Here is a 19,646-nt window from a genome sequence, read left to right on the forward strand (position 1 = left end):
TTTGGACAGAGTGACATTGCCAAGTTTGGAGCATCCGGTTTGCTTCAGCAGCACATCCATCTTGATAAAAGGAGTTTGAGCCTCCTGCTGGTGTTCACTTAGAAGACCATCCATCTACTCTTCAGGTCTCTGTCAACACTGGTGGCTGAGGACTGCATTTTTTAACCACTTGCACCCTGTTGTTTCATTTAACTGAACCAGGGTCTGGATACCTGGTACGTAAGAAAATATACTCAGGCTCACACAAATTATTTAAAAATTCACCAACATTCCTCGTTTCTTTTTAAAATTCAGATATCAACATGAGCACCGACGCTGAGATGGCCCAGTACGGGCCGGCAGCCATCTATCTCCGGAAACCGGAGAAAGAGCGAATTGAGGCCCAGAACCGTCCGTTCGATGCCAGAACAGCCTGCTTTGTGCCCGATGCCAAGGAGCTGTACATCAAAGGTGTCATCCAGAGCAGAGAAGGTGACCAAGTCACTGTGAAGACTGAAGCTGATGAGGTGAGTATTTCTACACACAGCTTCATCATAGGTGGCAATTCAAACCCTAATCCTCCCATAACTCTTTGTTTTGGAGCAGGCCAAAATGAACTTTTTGAAAAAGTGGGATTTATCTTTGTGTGTCAGTTGGAATTATTGATTTCTTTGTTCTCTGATTGGCGAGACTTTGGAGAACAATTGAGCAAAAACAAAAATGACAAATTCTGATTGTCCAGGGGCAGGTTGAGGGTTTTGAAGTTATCTCGATGACCCTCCACGAAACGATCTGTCGACCTAAGGCAATGCGCAGGTCAGTGCGTGTCACTTTCCAAGCTCTCTGCACCATGTGTTGCTCCACCAAAGCAACTGGAGGGGAGAAACAGAAGTAGGAAAAGAAATAATTGAAGAGAAAAGAGGTTGCATGGATCAGAAGTGGGTAATGCAACTGCACTGAAAACCACAGCTGTGCCAGATTAGGCGTAGCCCATATACTCATCTCCCTCCATCACTCTTACAGGGGAAGGAGAAGGAAAGGAGATGAAAAGCTGCTAGAGATAGAGCTGAGATTGAGGGGGAAGGTTAGCAGTCAGGGCCGGAGTAAGGAGTTGGGTTATAAAAGGTTGGGGTTAGGGAAAATGGCATCTTGGGATGCATATAGTACCACACAGGCAAATTCTGAAGCAGTTAAGATTAGAGGTAAAGACTGAATAAGAAAATATGGTTAAAGGGTTTGGTATGTACAGTTCTACATCATTTGATGCTGGGAAGGTTACCCCAAGTTATAACCGACAGCTCAGCCCCCAAGGGCGGTCAAAGATGACAGCTTTGACCTCAGAGGGTTGAGAAAGAAACCAACCACTAGAAACGTGGCCATGAATATATTTCAAAAACAAGCCTTAAAGTCACCCCCCCCTCCCCCATCCAAATTCTTCACAAACCTAAAAAAAACAAACAGTCCCTACATCTTTTTTTTAGCTTTTACTGTAAATGTTGAAATTATTTGTTTTCTCTGGTGTGCAACATTTGGTCTACGAGCATCTTCCCCCCAAACAACACTACTATGTTTTTGGCATTTAAAAAAATGAGGCTTTTAGTGAGAGTTTTATTCTATACGTGTCCTTCTGGATAAGAACAAAAATAGAAATCACTTCAGTTTTGTTGAAAACTCTTTCAAAAATAATCACACAAAATGTTTTGATCTCTGTACCAAACACCGTGACCAACACTCCTTTCTCGTCATTATTTCAGCATGTTTTTGTGGGGGTTAATTATGTAATTAAGTTAATTATGTGCTTTTATAAAACCTTTCAGCTGCAGACGTTTAAAGAAATATTTTCTGTTTACACATTCAGAGGCCTAAAGCATAGATGTAGCATCTGCTCTTCCAGGTTATGTCATGTAGGACTATTTTGAAACAGAGAATTTTGTTCTTTAAAATATTTTCTCACATCAAACCAAATGTTGACATTTTTGCCAAATGATTTACCCGTCGCTTTGCCAGATTTTTGAGGCAGAGGCAGTTTAATCCATGTGTGCCCACTGAGAGCTATCATTTGTTCACAATTAGAGCTTAATGAACCTCAGCTGTGCAGACCAATAGTACAATAATAGGTTTGGAAACTTTATTCACGCAGAGTCAAAACACAAGTGTAACAGAGGCAGATGGAGCCCAGCTCAGTTTGCTCTTCCAGCTGCATTGTACATACACAGAAATTATCCTGCTACCATTAAATGTTTTTGCTTCATGTTCTTTTCAGATTCTTTTAATTTTATATTCCAGCCTGTTCTCTTATGCCTTTTTCTGTCTGTCTTCCTTGCTGCTGGATCCCATTACTCCTGTTTCATTTCCCCCTCTGTTTCATTTCCTTCACTCTTCCAGACTGTAACAGTTAAGGAGGGAGATTGCCATCCCATGAATCCCCCAAAGTACGACAAGATCGAGGACATGGCCATGATGACGCACCTCAATGAGCCCTCTGTGCTGTTTAACCTCAAAGATCGTTATGCAGCGTGGATGATTTACGTGAGTAATAAAGGACATTTTCATCTCTCTGTTTGACTCCCTGATTTTTGTCCCTCGGCTCACATTTATTCTCCTCTGCAGACCTACTCCGGGCTCTTCTGTGTCACTGTAAACCCTTACAAGTGGCTGCCAGTGTACGACCCACAGGTGGTGGCAGCCTACAGGGGGAAAAAGCGCATGGAGGCCCCGCCGCACATTTTCTCTGTTTCTGATAGTGCATATCAAAATATGCTTACAGGTGAGAGAGATGATTTTTTTTTTCAGACAACAACATTTGTTGACTTATAGCAACAGGTATTGATTTGAAAAGTAGCTTGTAAACTTGTGGTGTAATTGGGTGTGATGTTAAGCAGAATATTTTATTATGATTTTCAGTGGAGGACACACATTTTTTTTCTTCCTCACCTTTTTTGACTGTTTTTTTCACTAGTTTTGCATTTGGCTAGGGTCAGTGTCATTACTGGTAGCATGAGACAATACCTGGACCCTACAGAGGTTGCACAGGTAGTCCAACTCCTCCAGGATGGCACATCAATATGTGCCAACGCCAGAACATTTGCTGTGTCTCCCAGCACAGTCTCAGAGCATGGAGGAGGTTCCAGGAGACAGGCTGTTACTCCAGGAGAGCTGGTCAGGGCTGTAGAAGGTCCTTAATCCAGAACTGGTATCTGCTCCTTTGTGCAAAGCGGAACAGGATGAGCGGCTACCAGAGCTACAAAATGACCTCCAGGAGGCCACTGGTGTGAATGTCTCTGACCAAACAATCATAGGCAGACTTCATGAGGTTAGCCTGAGGGTCCTACCGTCCTCTAGTGGGCGCTGTGCTCACTGCCCAGCACCATGGAGCCTGACTGTCATTTGCCATAGAACACCAGAACTGGCAGGTCCACCACTGGCATTCTGTGCTTTTCACAGATGAGAGCAGGTTCACCCTGAGCACATGTGATACATGTGAAAGGATCTGGAGAAGCTGTGGAGAACGTTATGTAACATCATTCAGCATGACCAGTTTGGTGGCAGGTCAGTGATGGTCTGGTGAGGAGATCCCCAGGACACCATCTGTCATCCCATTAGGAGCCCCGATGCTGTCAGGCAGGCATACAAGCACGTGGGGGCCAAACAAACTACTGAGCACCACTTTGAGTTACTGCAATGAAATGTCAGCAAAATGGACTAACCTGCCGCATCATTTTTTCACTTTGATTTTTCGTGGTGTCTTTGAATTCAGCCTCTGTAGGTTGATAATTTTAATTTCCATCAAACGATGTGGTATACTTTCATTCCTAACACATTACCCAGTCCATAGCAGTATAGATATCCAGCAGGATTTTGTCTCCATTGACATCTGATGCATCTTTCAAGGTGTACCTTTAACTTTGTTTTTGAGTGGTGTATATTCATGCTTCTTGTTCCCGACAGATCGTGAGAACCAGTCTATCCTGATCACGTGAGTCTGCTGCATGCAAACTAAAAACAAGCCTTATATTTCAAAACATGAAATAAATCAAGTGTTTGGTGTTTTTTATTGATTGTTTTTCAAGTGTTTTATTATGTTTGCGTCTCAGTGGAGAATCTGGTGCAGGAAAAACTGTCAACACCAAGCGTGTCATTCAGTACTTTGCGACAATCGCAGTGTCCGGTGGGGACAAGAAGGATCACTCATCTGGCAAAATGCAGGTACTGTAGTAGAAATATGACAAGATTTCAGCTCATGATCTTATGACTGGATTTAACACCAAATCCCAAACATGCGATTCTGATGGAGCTGGACTTGTTTTTCAGGGGACGCTGGAAGATCAAATCATTTCAGCGAATCCTCTGCTGGAAGCCTTTGGGAATGCCAAGACTGTGAGGAATGACAACTCCTCAAGATTTGTAAGTCTCAAAATCAGAAAAGCCATAAACTGACACAAGATTTAGGGTTATAGCTGTTTTTTCTTGAGGGATTTCACAGAGGACTTTTATTTTACAGGGCAAATTCATAAGAATTCACTTTGGCACCACAGGAAAACTGGCTTCCGCTGATATAGAAACTTGTAAGTTTGCTTTTCCACAATTTAATGATGCTTGTAATATGTGTAAGATGCTTGGTATTGTTAAGTATTTCCTGTAACTCCATGCAGATCTGCTGGAAAAATCAAGAGTGACTTTCCAGTTGGCTGAAGAGAGGAGCTATCACATCTTCTATCAGATACTCACTGGGCACAAGCCAGAGCTTATAGGTAATGTGAGCATATTAGGTCTTAAAGAGTGATTTAGTTTTAAGACATTTAAATAAAAGCAGTTCTGTTTCTCTACAGAAATGCTCCTTATAACAACAAACCCGTACGATTTCCCCATGATAAGTCAGGGGCAGATCTCTGTGGCCAGCATCAACGACAAAGAAGAGCTGGTGGCCACAGATGTGAGTCACTTCTCATCACTTTCAGTGGCATACACACGTGTACGCTTTAGCTCATTATGTGTCTTGTTTAACAGACTGCCATTGATATCCTGGGCTTCAGCAGTGAAGAAAAAGTCTCCATCTACAAGCTGACTGGCTCTGTGATCCATTATGGGAACATGAAGTTCAAGCAGAAGCAGCGGGAGGAGCAGGCTGAGCCTGATGGCACTGAGGGTGAGTGCCTTTGCCTTTCATTATCAATAAAGAAACTATGAATATCTTAATGTCAAACATGTCCTTTTGTCTCTCAGTGGCAGACAAAGTCGCCTTCCTCATGGGGCTGAACTCTGCTGACCTTTTGAAAGGACTATGCTACCCCAGAGTGAAGGTGGGGAATGAATATGTCACCAAGGGCCAAACAGTCCCTCAGGTATGGTAACGTTTTAAAGGCTCCTACGGTACAACAGTGTGGAGTGATAGCTGAAATTATTGCACAAGAGGGGAGGGAATGATACAAAGAGAAATCTTGTTACATCCTTCTCACAAATCCTCTGATCACAGCAAGATCTGTACTTGTACTACTAGTGTACAACTAGAAAGTTATTTAAAATATGCACACATGGATAAAAAGCTCATAATACAAAGAGTAATTTGATAAATTGTGTTAGGTGCTGGTAACAGGTGCACTGGTCTCCTCTAAATTCTTTACCTATTCAGGGAGACGCCGTTCCATTGAAGTTCAGCTACATTGTTATCATTGCTGTGTATTAGAATGTCTACCATAAATGTTAGTGTGCTACCATTAAAATGTTTTCCCTATTCCTACACTTATGCTAAACAGTGGTTGGAGAGCGTGGCACAAATAGAATTACTGCAACCTTATGCAATGAACTTATGATCTTGTTGCCTTTTAAATTGTTGCTTCGAAGACAGGGACCAGGTCTGTGACCACTCGCAGTCAGTTGCAGTCTTCAAAGCAACTTTGGTGCGTCAAGAAAGCGATAAAACAGCAATAAGGTGAAGTCAGTCTGAGGCTGAATGGGTCAGCTTGGCAACTGTATGCAAACTGTTTGTGGTAATTTGGTAATTAACTGTGATAAATCAGCAAAAATTGCTAAATTGTTGCTGTCTACATATGCCAAAATTCCCATTAATTCCTTCCATTCAGAGTCCAGCCAGAACCTCATATATTTGAAACAGAAATACATAAATAGTGACATAGTTGCTGCAGGATGGCAATTCAACCGTAAAATGACACAGATCGTTGGCAGCCTTGCTTTTATATAGTAACACAACCAGAATGCAGTCAATTGGCAACCAGTTGAGTCAAATTCCCTCTGGCAAAGAGGCGTATTACAGATGAGTCGCACTCATTGGTGCAACATGTTGCCAATCTGTCTGCAGTTATGAATTAGTCAACCATTTCCAAACCTTTGCCAAGCTGTTTGAGAGTGACTGCAGTCAGTCCAAGTTGGTTGAGGGTATTGAAAGTACAAATTCTGGGTGAACTGGTTCACTAACATGAATACTATTACAGACTGGATGAAGTACAAAAAGGCCGGATTACCTTAGTATACTAACTATATTTTTTGTTTTTCCCAAACAGTATTTTCTTACTTATCAATAAAATCTTCCAATAAGGTTGCCAATGCAGTTAGTGCTCTGGCCAAATCTGTCTACGAGAAGATGTTCTTGTGGATGGTCATTCGAATAAATGAGATGTTGGACACAAAGCAGCCGAGGCAGTTCTTCATCGGAGTGCTGGACATCGCTGGATTTGAAATATTTGATGTAAGTTTCGACGCTCAGCTGATGGCTTCCAGTTGTCAAATATACGTTTTATGCATTTGTCAAATTTGGGGGGGGGTTGTAGTTCAACAGCATGGAGCAACTCTGCATTAATTTCACCAACGAGAAGCTGCAACAGTTTTTCAATCATCACATGTTTGTGCTGGAACAAGAAGAATACAAGAAGGAAGGAATTGACTGGGAGTTTATTGACTTTGGCATGGACCTCGCAGCCTGCATTGAGCTCATCGAAAAGGTGAGATAAGCATTCTGTCGATGAATGCACCAGACCTCATGTTGGACACCATATCTCATGTGTTTCCATTGTGTATTTAACAGCCAATGGGCATCTTCTCCATCCTTGAAGAGGAGTGTATGTTCCCTAAGGCCTCAGATACTTCTTTTAAGAACAAACTCTATGATCAGCATCTTGGAAAAACAAACGCTTTCCAGAAACCAAAGGTTGTCAAAGGCAAGCCTGAGGCTCATTTCTCCCTGGTGCACTATGCCGGCACCGTGGACTACAACATCAGTGGCTGGCTGGAGAAGAACAAAGACCCACTGAATGAGTCAGTGGTGCAGCTATACCAGAAGTCACCAATGAAACTGCTGTCATACTTGTATGCCTCTTTTTCCAGTTCAGAAGCAGGTGCATTATATTTACCTTCAAAAACAAAAATAAATGTCCTGAATATGGAATCCAGTGGAAACACAAACCGAGCTTTAAACCTACGAAATGTCAGCTAATGTTTCTGTTTCTGCTTCGTAGAATCAGGTGGTGATGCTGGAGGAGGCAAAGGTGGAAAGAAGGGAGGAAAGAAGAAGGGAGGCTCATTTCAGACTGTGTCTGCTGTTTTCAGAGTATGAAAATAATAAATTATCTATGGAGAGAACTTTTATTAAACTGCTTTAATTCTTCAAGGTGGTGAGCCTGTATCCAGCAGCTTTCATCTCCAAACAGCTACAACATATGAAAATGAATTTGGTAAACTTCAAAGGTTAAAGTTTTGTTTGTTTGTTTAACCTACAAGTTTCACAACATTACACTTCGATACAGATGCTAACACAAGTGGTTTCACACTTGGACAGAGTGAACCAATAAAAACAATAAATACTTTAATATTGTGGAGCTCATTTAAATTTAGGTCAGGGTTGCTGACATCCCTCCATGTTGGTCTTTGATTGGCTTTTTTGCCTTTTTTATGGATTTCAAGCACCTTTGAAATTTGACCTTATTTTCCAAAAGGACAAACCTTTGATTTCTTTGGATATTCAGATTTTGCAAGTTGTGTGTGTCCAATGCACATAATGGACGACTGATGCATTCAGTTTTAAGAAAATCTTTAAAAAAATACTGAACTGTATTCATTTTGGATTATTTACATCAACCTTTGTTCTCAGTGTGCGATAATTTAAAAAGTCTGATAATTGTTCTTCTGCAGGAAAATCTTGGAAAGCTAATGACCAACTTGAGGAGCACACATCCTCACTTTGTACGATGTCTGATTCCAAATGAGATTAAAAAACCAGGTACGCGCAAAAGCAAAACACTTATTGAAGACAAAAATAATGCAACATATTCTTTTGTCTGATGACAATAATTTGTGTCAATCTCGCTGCAGGTGTCATGGACAACAACTTGGTTATTCACCAGCTGCGCTGTAACGGCGTGCTGGAGGGCATCAGGATCTGCAGGAAAGGATTCCCCAGCAGGATCCTTTATGCTGACTTCAAGCAGCGGTCAGCACTGATCACAATTTAAAGACAACTACAAATGAGTATTTAGCTAAACTGCAGTTTGTGATTGCCGACATTTACCCACATCCAACAGATACAGAATCCTGAACGCCAGTGCCATCCCAGAGGGACAGTTCATCGATGGAAAGAAGGCTTCTGAGAAGCTTCTTGGTTCGATTGACATTGACCACACGCTAGGGTTTAATATTTTTCCCGAAAATGACATGAATCAAATCCCGGGAAATGACGAGCCATTTCCCGGGAATCCCGGGAAAAAGTTTATTTATTTTTTTATTTTAATTAGGCCTTCTGTAGCCTGTGTCGGCCTTAACCTATTGTGATATTGTAGAGGTAGCTTTCCAGCTATGTCCTGTTATGCCCAGTAGGGGGCAACGTCGGCTTGATTAACGCAATAAAACCTACATCTCGACATTCGAGTGCTCGAGCTATGCGGTGTTGTGTCGTTCCTCAACACTCCCTTAACAAATATAATTCGAATATTCCTCCATTGTACATGGAATTATACCAAGATATTTTACAACTGCTGGTGCAAAACAATACGGTTCATCTCCACAGCATTGATAAAGGCTCAGCCACGCTGTCGTGGCGACATCTGTTGCGCTATATCTCCACAAGTGGAACGCTGTAATAGTCATTGAAAAGTAAACTACCGTACTACACTATAATATGACATAACACAGGGCCTCGAGTAATGCACTACGACTTGGTCATTGCCATTCTGGCAACAGCAAATTTATAACACCGTGTCTGAGGGTTAAAGTAGGTTCGCTGTGAATCGTCTATTGAAAAACTGGCCAATCCTTATAGCCTAAAAAATATACATTTTACTCAACTCCATTTAAAAAGCAAAATATGTTAAAGCAATCTATTTCATGATAATTTCTTCACACATTAGGCCCGTATCCTAATTCATGATTGTTAGTAAGCGGCTGCAAACGAGGAAAAGAAACACTCGAAGTTAAACAGATATTTCTTTATTGTTCAGGGCAGGCATATTTTATAGGCTATATAATGCAATATAACAATATATAATAATATAAAATTATATAATACAAAATACCTTAGGGTAAACACATTGCCTACGATTTCAACAAATTAAAGAGGAAAAAAGTACAACTGTGTAATACCTCTATTAAAACGCTTGAGATGAAGCTGAAGCCTTAAACGGAGGCTGAACGTGCCTGAAATGAAGAGTAATGCTTTTCGCATTAAACGAACCCTTCTCTCAATATTTCCTTAAATTTAACTTTCTGAAGCTTTCTTTTCTTTCTGAAAGTCAAATCGACGCGCGCGACTTTTTTCCCGGTTTCCCGTCTAACGTTTCCCGGGAAACGGGAAATGGTTCTGATCGCATTTCCCGGGAATCCCGGATCCCGGGATTAAACCCTACCACACGCAGTACCGGTTTGGTTCTACAAAGGTATTTGTCTAGATGTCTGCAGAGCAAAGTTCTAAAAGCTTTTGGGAACATATTGATTAATTTGAATGCACTGAATTCATGCTGTTAATATGCCGTATTGGTGCAGGTCTTCTTTAAAGCTGGCTTACTCGGCACTCTAGAGGAGCTGCGAGATGAGAAACTCGCTTCTCTCGTGACCCAGACTCAAGCTCTGTGTCGTGGTTATCTGATGAGAAAAGAATTCTCCAAATTAATCGCACAAAGGTGTGCCCATAATTGCAAATGCTCCCTAGTTATCCCCCCAAAAAACTAGCACTACAGAGCCTAAAAACTGCTGCTGTGTGTCTTTCAGAGACTGCGTTTGGATTCTGCAGTATAACCTGCGCTCGTTCATGAATGTCAAACACTGGCCATGGATGAAGCTGTTCTTTAAAATAAAGCCACTTCTAAAAAGCGCAGCAACTGAAAAGGAGATGGCAACCATGAAAGAGGACTTCATCAAATGTAAAGACGATCTGGCGAAGTCAGAGGCCAAGAGAAAGGAGCTCGAAGAGAAAATGGTTTCTCTGCTGCAGGAGAAAAACAACCTTCTACTGCAAGTACAAGCTGTGAGTACAAAAAAAAAAAAGCCTCAAACCATTCAGTCAGTCGATGCTTATCATCAATGTTGGTCTATCATTTAATTTTCTCAGGACTCAGAAAATCTTTGTGATGCAGAGGAGAGATGTGAAGGTTTGATCAAAAGCAAAATCCAGCTCGAGGCCAAACTCAAAGAGGTGTCCGAGAGACTGGAGGACGAAGAGGAAATGAACGCAGAGTTGACCGCCAAGAAGAGGAAGCTTGAGGACGAGTGCTCCGAGCTTAAAAAAGACATTGACGACCTGGAACTTACTTTGGCTAAAGTGGAGAAGGAGAAACATGCTACCGAAAACAAGGTCTGTGATTTTAAATGGACGTTTTGGTTGAAACTGCCTTGCTTGGTGACAGGATCTCTGAAGAGGTCTCTGTGGATCGTTTTATCGTTCATGAAGCTTTGTCATTTTTGATGTCGTACACTTTCAAACACTTTTACATTAAACATGAAACCCTGGAAAAGTTTATGGCAGTTCACCTTTAAGTCGGTGGATTGATTTTACACAATGTGCACAAATACACGAGTGGTACGGGCCAAAGTTCTTTTAGAAGAAAGTCTCACAACTCTGCAGAGATCTTAGATCAAAGCTCAGATCTCAGATCTGAAGCTTGGATTCAATCAGAACAAATGTTGCAAGCTCAAAACCCACTGCCTTTAGCATGTTCACAACCTCAGTTTATCATGTTAATATGCTAATATTGGATATTTGGCATCAAACACAACAACACATTTGGAGAATCACTCAAGCTGCAATATTTGAGTGCCATGATAACTCACCTGTTTAAGCCACATACTCAAGGCTAAAGTCCTCTCTGAGGCATTTCTGTGCATTATTGTCCTATCTAATAAAGTTAAGATAATAAAGGCTTAGTGGCAGTGGCGCACTGGGTAGGCGCTTGCCTTGCAGCCGGAGGGTTGTCGGTTTGAGCCCCTGTCCCTGTGCTGCGTTTTGTCCTTGGGCAAGACACTTAAACCACATTGCCTAACTGTAGCAGCAGTCTCTGGCTGCATGACCGCAGATGCTTGTCTCTGGATGAGTGATCTGGAACAATCATTTTGTTGTGTGCACAGTGAGAATGAGTTCAATCTAACATCTAACAAAAAAAGGGAAGAACATTCAGAATCAGAATCAGAATCAGAAGGTTTTATTGCCATATGGGTGAACAGGTTCACAGCATTAGGAAATTGCTGCGGTACTTCGTGCTTACAGAAAAAACAAATAAGTATAAAAACTATAAGACAATATACAAGTATACAAATTGCAAATATACAGAGATATTAGAGCTATAACTATAACACAATATTACAAAATTACAAAATATACAGTGCAGAGACTAATTAAAAGATAAAAGAATGTAGACTATATTCCACTAATATGTACATCAGTGCAATCAGACAGGTGCATAGACATAGGGTCATCAGCATTTGTGGAGGGTGATGATAACAGTCTTAGGGTTATTGTTCATGAGTCCAACAGCAGAGGGGAAGAAACTGTTCTTATGGCGGGAGGTTCTGGTCCGTATGGACCGTAGCCTCCTGCCTGAGGGGAGAGGGTCAAAAAGTCTGTGCCCAGGGTGAGAGTGGTCGGCTGTGATCCGACCTGCACGCCCCAGTGTCCTGGAGGTGTACAGGTCCTGGAGAGATGGGAGGTTACAGCCAATCACCTTCTCAGCAGAGTGCACAACGCGCTGTAGTCTCTGTTTGTCCCTAGTGGTGGCTCCAGCGTACCACACAGTGATGGAGGAGGTAAGGATGGACTCAATGATGGCAGTATAGAACTGCACCATGGTCCTTGCTGGCAAGTTGAATTTCTTCAACTGCCGCAGGAAGTACATCCTCTGCTGGGCCTTTTTGACGACAGAGGTGATGGTGGGCTCCCACTTAATAGCAAATTTTACACCAATGCCTTCAAGTCAAACTTACAGTGACGCTCCCATAGACTGTATAAAAGAGGGTCGTGGCTGCTGTGACATCACAGAGGTCAGGGCTGGGGGGTGTTTTCCCATATGCTTCTGCAGGACCAGAAGCCTTTTTGCAAGCACAGGTATCACCCTGCACTCTTGTTCAGAATACTAACTCATGACCTATTGCAGGTTAAAAACCTGATGGAGGAGCTGGCTGGTCAGGATGAAAACATTACCAAACTTAGCAAGGAGAAGAAAGCCCTCCAAGAGGCTCATCAGCAAACACTGGACGACCTTCAAGCGGAGGAAGACAAAGTCAACACTCTGACCAAAGCCAAGTCTAAGCTGGAGCAGCAAGTGGATGATGTGAGCTGCTGTAATTACATTCAGACCCTGATGTTACCAAACGTCTCAATTAACTCTGTGCAATTTGCTTGTAAAGCTTGAAGGTTCACTAGAGCAGGAAAAGAAGATCCGCATGGACCTGGAACGAGCCAAGCGGAAGCTCGAGGGGGATCTGAAGCTGACACAGGAATCCCTCATGGACCTGGAAAATGACAAACAGCAAGCTGAGGAGAAAATTAAGAAGTAAGCTCATGCAATGATTTTGTGGAGAATGAGAGTGGAAAGAAAATTGATTAAATATTTTATATCTTCTTTTCTTCACAGAAAAGAATTTGAAAACAACCAGCTGCTCAGCAAAGTTTCAGACGAGCAAGCGATGAACAACCAGCTCCAGAAGAAAATCAAGGAGCTCCATGTAATAAAGCTCAGAGTGAAATTATAAGACTGATATAAATTCATTGTCTCTTGGCGATGGTACGTGTTGTGTTTTTCTGCTTTCAGGCTCGTATTGAAGAATTGGAGGAAGAAGTTGAAGCCGAGCGGGCAGTCCGAGCCAAGATCGAGAAGCAGAGGTCTGACCTCACCAGGGAGCTCGAGGAGATCAGCGAGAGGCTGGAGGAGGCCAGAGGAGCCACCGCCGCGCAGATCGAGATGAACAAGAAGCACGAAGCCGAGTTCCTCAAACTGCGCCGCGACCTGGAGGAGTCCACGCTGCACCACGAGGCCACGACCGCAGCTCTGCGCAAGAAGCAGGCGGACAGCATGGCCGAGCTGGGAGAGCAGATCGACAACCTCCAAAGAATCAAGCAGAAGCTGGAGAAGGAGAAGAGTGAGCTGAAGATGGAGATTGATGATCTGGCCAGCAATATGGAAACCGTTGCAAAAGCAAAGGTGGTTTTACAGAATTTGACCTATTCGGCTTATTTTGAATGTCACATTTTTATCCTTAGGCTTTGATAGATTTGCTCAACCGCAGATTTGGTGAACATTTCGATTGTTGCACAACCCGTTCTGCTTATTTCCAGCTCCGTGTTTATTTTCTTTGACTCTAGAGTAGCTTTGCATGAATCACAATTCAAAATAATCCTTATGCAGTTTCTTATACTGGGCAGCTCAGTTCATCCTCTGTCTGAAAGAAGCTGCTTTAGCTCCTCTCCTTTTATGCCAACTTTCTTCTGATGGATAGCTGGTGGGTGGGGCTTCTGAGAATACTACTCTTACTGACATCACATAGAGCATAGTAGAAAAAAACTGTCTGAAACAGCATTTAGAGCAGCCTAAAGTCTGAGTTTTTATTCATGCTGACCTCCATTTAAAACTGTTGTCAGGTTTAATATGAGCTTCCACTATTGTGATAGTGCATAAATGAAAACACTGAAAAAAAATGTAACTGTTTGAATTTCTCATTTGTGTTCATTTATACTCTCACAGGTCAACCTGGAGAAGATGTGTCGCTCACTTGAAGATCAACTCATGGAGCTGAAAACTAAAAATGATGGAAACATGCGGCAAATCTCCGACCTCAACAATCAGCAAGCTCGCTTTCAGACTGAGAACGGTAATTCTACTCCTCCTTTTATCACAGGCGATAAAATTACTAACCTTTAATTAAAAAGTGTTTTCTTCTTTGGTCGCTGTAGCCGAATTATCCCGACAAATGGAAGAGAGAGAAAGTCTCATCTCCCAACTGACGAGAGGCAAACAGGGATTCACATTACACATTGATGAGTTAAAACGACTGATTGAGGAGGAAACAAAGGTAATCAGAGCTCACACCTGCGAAGATCTGCTTTACATTACTTTTTTATGCATGATGTTTCATATCTATGTGTTCCTCTGCAGGCGAAGAACGCCCTGGCTCACGGTTTGCAGTCGGCCCGTCACGACTGCGATCTCCTTCGGGAGCAGTATGAGGAGGAGCAGGAGGCCAAAGCCGAGCTGCAGCGCTGTTTGTCTAAGGCGAACTCGGAGGTGGCTCTCTGGAGGAACAAATATGAGACTGATGCCATCCAACGCACCGAAGAGCTAGAGGAGGCAAAGTAATTAAACAATGGGAACAGATCAGTGCGTCAGGCTTTAACTAAATATCACTCATTTAATATAATAATGAGTAAATTATTATGCATAATTTATTTTGCTTCATCTTGCAACAAAGCACAACACTTAATTTTGTGCATCGGTGATTTCCTAATAAACCTTTAATGCATTTCTCTAACAAGAAAAGAAAAGCAGATTTTATTTAGTGCATCTGCAGTCAGCTACAAACAGAACAGATCAGCTTAACCTACAGAAATAAGACTCTTTTCAAAGTCAAGTTTATTTATAGAGTGAATTTTTAAAGAAATTTGAGCCAAAGTGCTGCATAAGTGACAGCAGAAAAAGCAAGAAAACAGCCCAAAAATCAAAATCGGTGAAATCCATTGCTTACTTGTTATTTGTATTAAAGAAAATAAAAGGTCTAAACTCAAGTCTTTGGTCAAGTGGCCAACGTAGGGGGTAGATATGTGTAAGTTTAAGGGTGAACAAACATGAACCCCCTGTGATGACCTGGATTTAGGCCCTAAAGTAGCTAGAGCTCCCGACCTTGGTTATGTCCACTCAAGGGTAATTTATGATACAATTATATTTTATATAAGAATTATTTTTTTAAAGAAAAAAGTTATGCTGTTTCCTTTATCTATGGCAGATTCATTCTAAAATGTTCTAATGTGGTTTCAATCATTTTTAAGCAAAAAGCACCAAAGCTTCTGCTGCAGCTGCTCAAGACCTGTTAGTCGTGGTCGCAGAACAATGGAGAGATAAGAAGTGGAAAATTACACCATCCATCCATCCCGCTTATCCTGTCCAGCTGTCATAGGGCGAGAGGCAGGGTACACCCTGTCACAGTACACACAGAGAGACAGATAACCATTCGCACTTATGTATCACCAATTAACCTAACCCCACTAACTGCATGTCTTTGGACTGTGGAAGGAAACCGGCGTACCCAGAGAAAACCTATGCAAACTCCACACAGAAGATTGAACTCAGACCTTCCAGCTGTGAGGCAACAATGCTAACCACCACGCCACCGTGCTGCCAGAAAATTACAATAAAATCAAAATGTAAACTATAATGACCCCACACACCTTTCCTTTATCATCACCATGCCATCAGACCAATCCCTCTAAAAAGCCTGTTAAAAATAAAACTGGAGTTAGTAAATGACCCGACTCCGTTACTGCAAATACCAGCTGTAAATAACTGATTGTTGGCAGAGCAGTAAACGAGCTGCAGGTGAGCTGAGTCTCGTTGACTGCCTGGAGATGGACATTGTTTCAACACTCAAACAATAACAAGTTAGTCACCTTGTAAAATTTTGAATCTAGAAAAATGTTATTACTTGTGGCAGGAAAAAACTCGCCCAGCGTCTCCAAGAGGCTGAAGAACAAATCGAGGCGGTGAACTCAAAGTGCGCCTCACTGGAGAAAACTAAGCAACGACTTCAGAGCGAAATGGAGGACCTGATGGTGGATGTGGAAAGATCCAACAGCTTAGCTGCTACACTGGACAAGAAGCAGAGAAACTTTGACAAGGTTTTTTTGTGTGTTTAATTATGCTCCATATCACACACTTCATATTACAGGATAAATTCATACCACAGGATAAATTCTGACCCCCTAATGTCTCAATGAGTTCAGATTCTGGCTGAGTGGAAGCAGAAGTACGAGGAGTCGCAGGCTGAGCTGGAGGGCACTCAGAAAGAAAGTCGATCTCTGAGCACTGAGCTCTTCAAACTGAAGAACTCATACGAAGAAGCCTTGGATCATCTGGAGACGATGAAGAGGGAGAATAAAAACCTGCAGCGTGAGTCCAATCAAAGTGGTTTGTGTGAAGCACGAACTTAAATCCGCTGTTTTGAAAATTTCTTTCAACCCCGATTTTCCCACACACAGAGGAGATCTCAGACTTAACGGAACAACTTGGAGAAAGCGGAAAGACGATTCACGAGCTTGAGAAATTCAAGAAGCAGGTGGAAACAGAGAAATATGACATGCAGGCTGCTCTGGAAGAAGCTGAGGTATGACTCATGAAGAACTGACAAAAGTCAGAAAAATACTTCACAGCTAGCGAGCGTTGCTATGTGGCACTATTAGACTAAACCAAAATGTTTTTAAGGCTTCCCTGGAGCAGGAGGAGTCGAAGATCCTGCGCCTACAAATAGAGTTGAACCAGATGAAGGCTGAAGTCGACCGGAAATTGGCAGAGAAGGACGAGGAAATCGACCAGCTGAAGAGGAACCACCAGAGAGTGTTGGAGTCCATGCAGGCCACTCTGGACGCCGAGGTCCACAGCAGGAACGACGCCCTGAGAGTGAAGAAGAAGATGGAGGGAGACCTGAACGAGATGGAGATCCAGCTGAACCACGCTAACAGGCAGGCGGCCGAGGCTCAGAAACAACTGAGGAACATTCAAGGGCAACTCAAGGTACAACCACACATTCATACTTTTATACCATTCACACAACGGGATGACTTAAAGCAAGAATGTTTGTTTTCTGATGACCTGTTTTTAATGCAAATGATAAAAAACTGAAAAAGTTTGTGCTTTTAAAAATAAACATAACCTTTGTATAAACAAAGGTCAACATTATCATTAGGAGCTCTTGAAAAATGGACCAAGCTTTTCTATACACTGTAAATTGTGACCTGATGCTCAGGTTAGAGCAGCAGTCAGTGAGATCTCTCAGGTGGGCAAAAACAAGCTAACTGGCCGCTCACCTGACTGCATCTGCAGGATGCCCAAATCCACCTGGATGAATCTGTTAGAGGACAGGAGGATATGAAGGAACAAGTAGGCATGATGGAGCGCAGAACGGCCTTGATGCAGGCTGAGATCGAAGAGCTTCGAGCCGCTGTGGAACAGACGGAGCGAAGTCGCAAAATGGCTGAACAGGAACTGGTTGATGCCAGCGAGCGCGCAGGGCTTCTGCATTCTCAGGTGGGCTGTTTACCTTTTGAATAACCTATTCTGATCTGCAGAATTTATAAGTCACACCTTTTCTTTTGTTATCTGTGGCAGAACACAAGTCTTCTAAACACCAAGAAGAAGCTCGAGGCGGATGTAACTCAGCTTCACTATGAAATAGAAGAAGCTGTTCAAGAGGCCAGGAATGCTGAGGCGAAGGCTAAGAAAGCTGTCACTGATGTAAGGCACTCTTACAGGGCTTTGATTTTAGTTATCACACATTCGATTAAATTGGTGTGAGCGCTCATGTTCTGGCATCTCTAGGCTGCCATGATGGCTGAGGAGCTGAAAAAAGAGCAGGACACCAGCGCTCACCTGGAGAGGATGAAGAAGAACCTGGAGGTGACGGTGAAAGACCTTCAGCACCGCTTGGATGAAGCTGAAAACTTGGCCATGAAGGGCGGAAAGAAGCAGCTTCAGAAGCTGGAGGCCAGGGTGCGCATGGCTGCTGTTTGTAATTGCAATGTAACAATGGGAACATTCAGATGTTGAGACATGACCTTAAAATGCAATAAATACACATAAAATTCCATTAACGTGCTTTAATCATAGAGTTAATTTATAAGAATCAGCATCAAAATACACAAGTTGCTTAATGTGAGTCACTTTTATTCATATAACACATTTAAAAACAAACTTTACTCAAGTTTGAGGTACAATAGGTGATCTAACAGTGTGCTTTCAATGCTAAAGAAAAATAATCTGGCAGCTGCCAATCTTCTCAGGAGTGCATGTCTCAGCAAAAAGACCCAAGAGCTCCATCTGAGACTCCACAGGCCTCAGTTAGTTCATGAGTTCAAGTTCATGACAGCACAATTAGAAAAACACTGAACAAGTATGGCTTGTTTGAATGGGTTGCCAGGAGAAAGCCTCTTCTTTCTAAAAAGAACATGACAGCACAGTTTAGGTTTGCAGAGTTGCATCTGAACAAACCACAAGACCTCTGGATCGATGTCCTTTGGACAGACCAGACCAAAGTGGAGATGTTTGGTCACAGTGCAATGGAGAAAGACCAAACACAGCATATCAGAAAACAAACACCTCACACCAACTGTCAGCACGGTGCTGGAGGCCTGAGGATTTAGGCTTGTTGTGCAGCCACAGGATCTGGGCATCTTGGAGTCATTGAGTTGACCATGAACTCCTGTGTATAAAAGTATTCTAGCATCTGTCCAACAACTAAAGCTTGGCCCAAACTGGGGTCACGCAACAGGACAATGATCCCAAGCACAGCAAAAAAATCTACAACAGAATGAATGAAAAAGAAAAGAGTCATGTGCTGCAAAGGTCCAAAGTCTAGATCTCAAACTGAAAAAACAAAATCCATGTACTTAGTGTAATGTTAACATGCTTAAAATGAGAAAAACTCACTCACTTGTCCTTAGGTCCGCGAGCTGGAGAACGAGCTCGACGCCGAGCAAAAACGTTCAACTGAGGCCGTCAAAGGAGTCCGTAAATATGAGAGGAAGCTCAAAGAGCTCACCTATCAGGTAAAGTTAACTCTTATTTTTAGCAGATAACTGAGTGAGCATTTATTTTAGTTCTGTGTTGTTTACGAGAGATATTTATCTCGCACGTCTTTCAGACTGAGGAGGACAAGAAAAACAACGTCCGGCTGCAGGATTTGGTGGACAAACTCCAGATCAAAATGAAAGCCTACAAGCGACAAGCTGAAGAAGCCGTGAGTGAATCACTGTCAGCACAAATATATTCAGAGATATAATCAAGTGACAGAGCGCCATCACACTGAAAACTATTGTTCCCCAGGAGGAGCAGTCCAACATGCACATGGCCAGATTCAGGAAGGCTCAGCATGAGCTGGAGCAGGCCGAGGAGAGAGCTGACATGGCTGAATCTCTGGCCAACAAGATGAGAGCCAAGAGCCGTGAAATAGGCTCGAAGGTACTGCACCCCATATAG

At 42.5% G+C, this 19,646-nt stretch overlaps 1 protein-coding gene across 1 annotated transcript; it reads left to right on the forward strand.

Moving 5' to 3' along the window:
* Window positions 1-302: 302 nt before the first annotated feature.
* LOC115784264 (myosin heavy chain, fast skeletal muscle-like) lies at window positions 303-19,646 on the forward strand. The gene is made up of 39 exons (XM_030735425.1): window positions 303-506; window positions 2,365-2,508; window positions 2,590-2,746; window positions 3,928-3,955; window positions 4,074-4,185; window positions 4,291-4,383; window positions 4,481-4,544; window positions 4,632-4,730; window positions 4,809-4,912; window positions 4,987-5,125; window positions 5,203-5,321; window positions 6,533-6,682; window positions 6,765-6,935; window positions 7,019-7,328; window positions 7,449-7,540; window positions 8,122-8,209; window positions 8,302-8,419; window positions 8,511-8,602; window positions 9,826-9,857; window positions 9,964-10,100; window positions 10,189-10,444; window positions 10,529-10,771; window positions 12,564-12,740; window positions 12,817-12,962; window positions 13,044-13,134; window positions 13,221-13,610; window positions 14,151-14,277; window positions 14,360-14,478; window positions 14,562-14,758; window positions 16,111-16,294; window positions 16,400-16,565; window positions 16,655-16,779; window positions 16,878-17,186; window positions 17,496-17,699; window positions 17,781-17,906; window positions 17,991-18,161; window positions 19,112-19,216; window positions 19,312-19,407; window positions 19,494-19,646. The coding sequence occupies exons 1-39, from the start codon at window positions 303-305 to the stop codon at window positions 19,644-19,646; spliced, it is 5,838 nt and encodes a 1,945-aa protein (XP_030591285.1).

Source organism: Archocentrus centrarchus, chromosome 8 (assembly GCF_007364275.1).
Source record: "Archocentrus centrarchus isolate MPI-CPG fArcCen1 chromosome 8, fArcCen1, whole genome shotgun sequence".
Classification (NCBI taxonomy): Eukaryota; Metazoa; Chordata; class Actinopteri; order Cichliformes; family Cichlidae; genus Archocentrus; species Archocentrus centrarchus.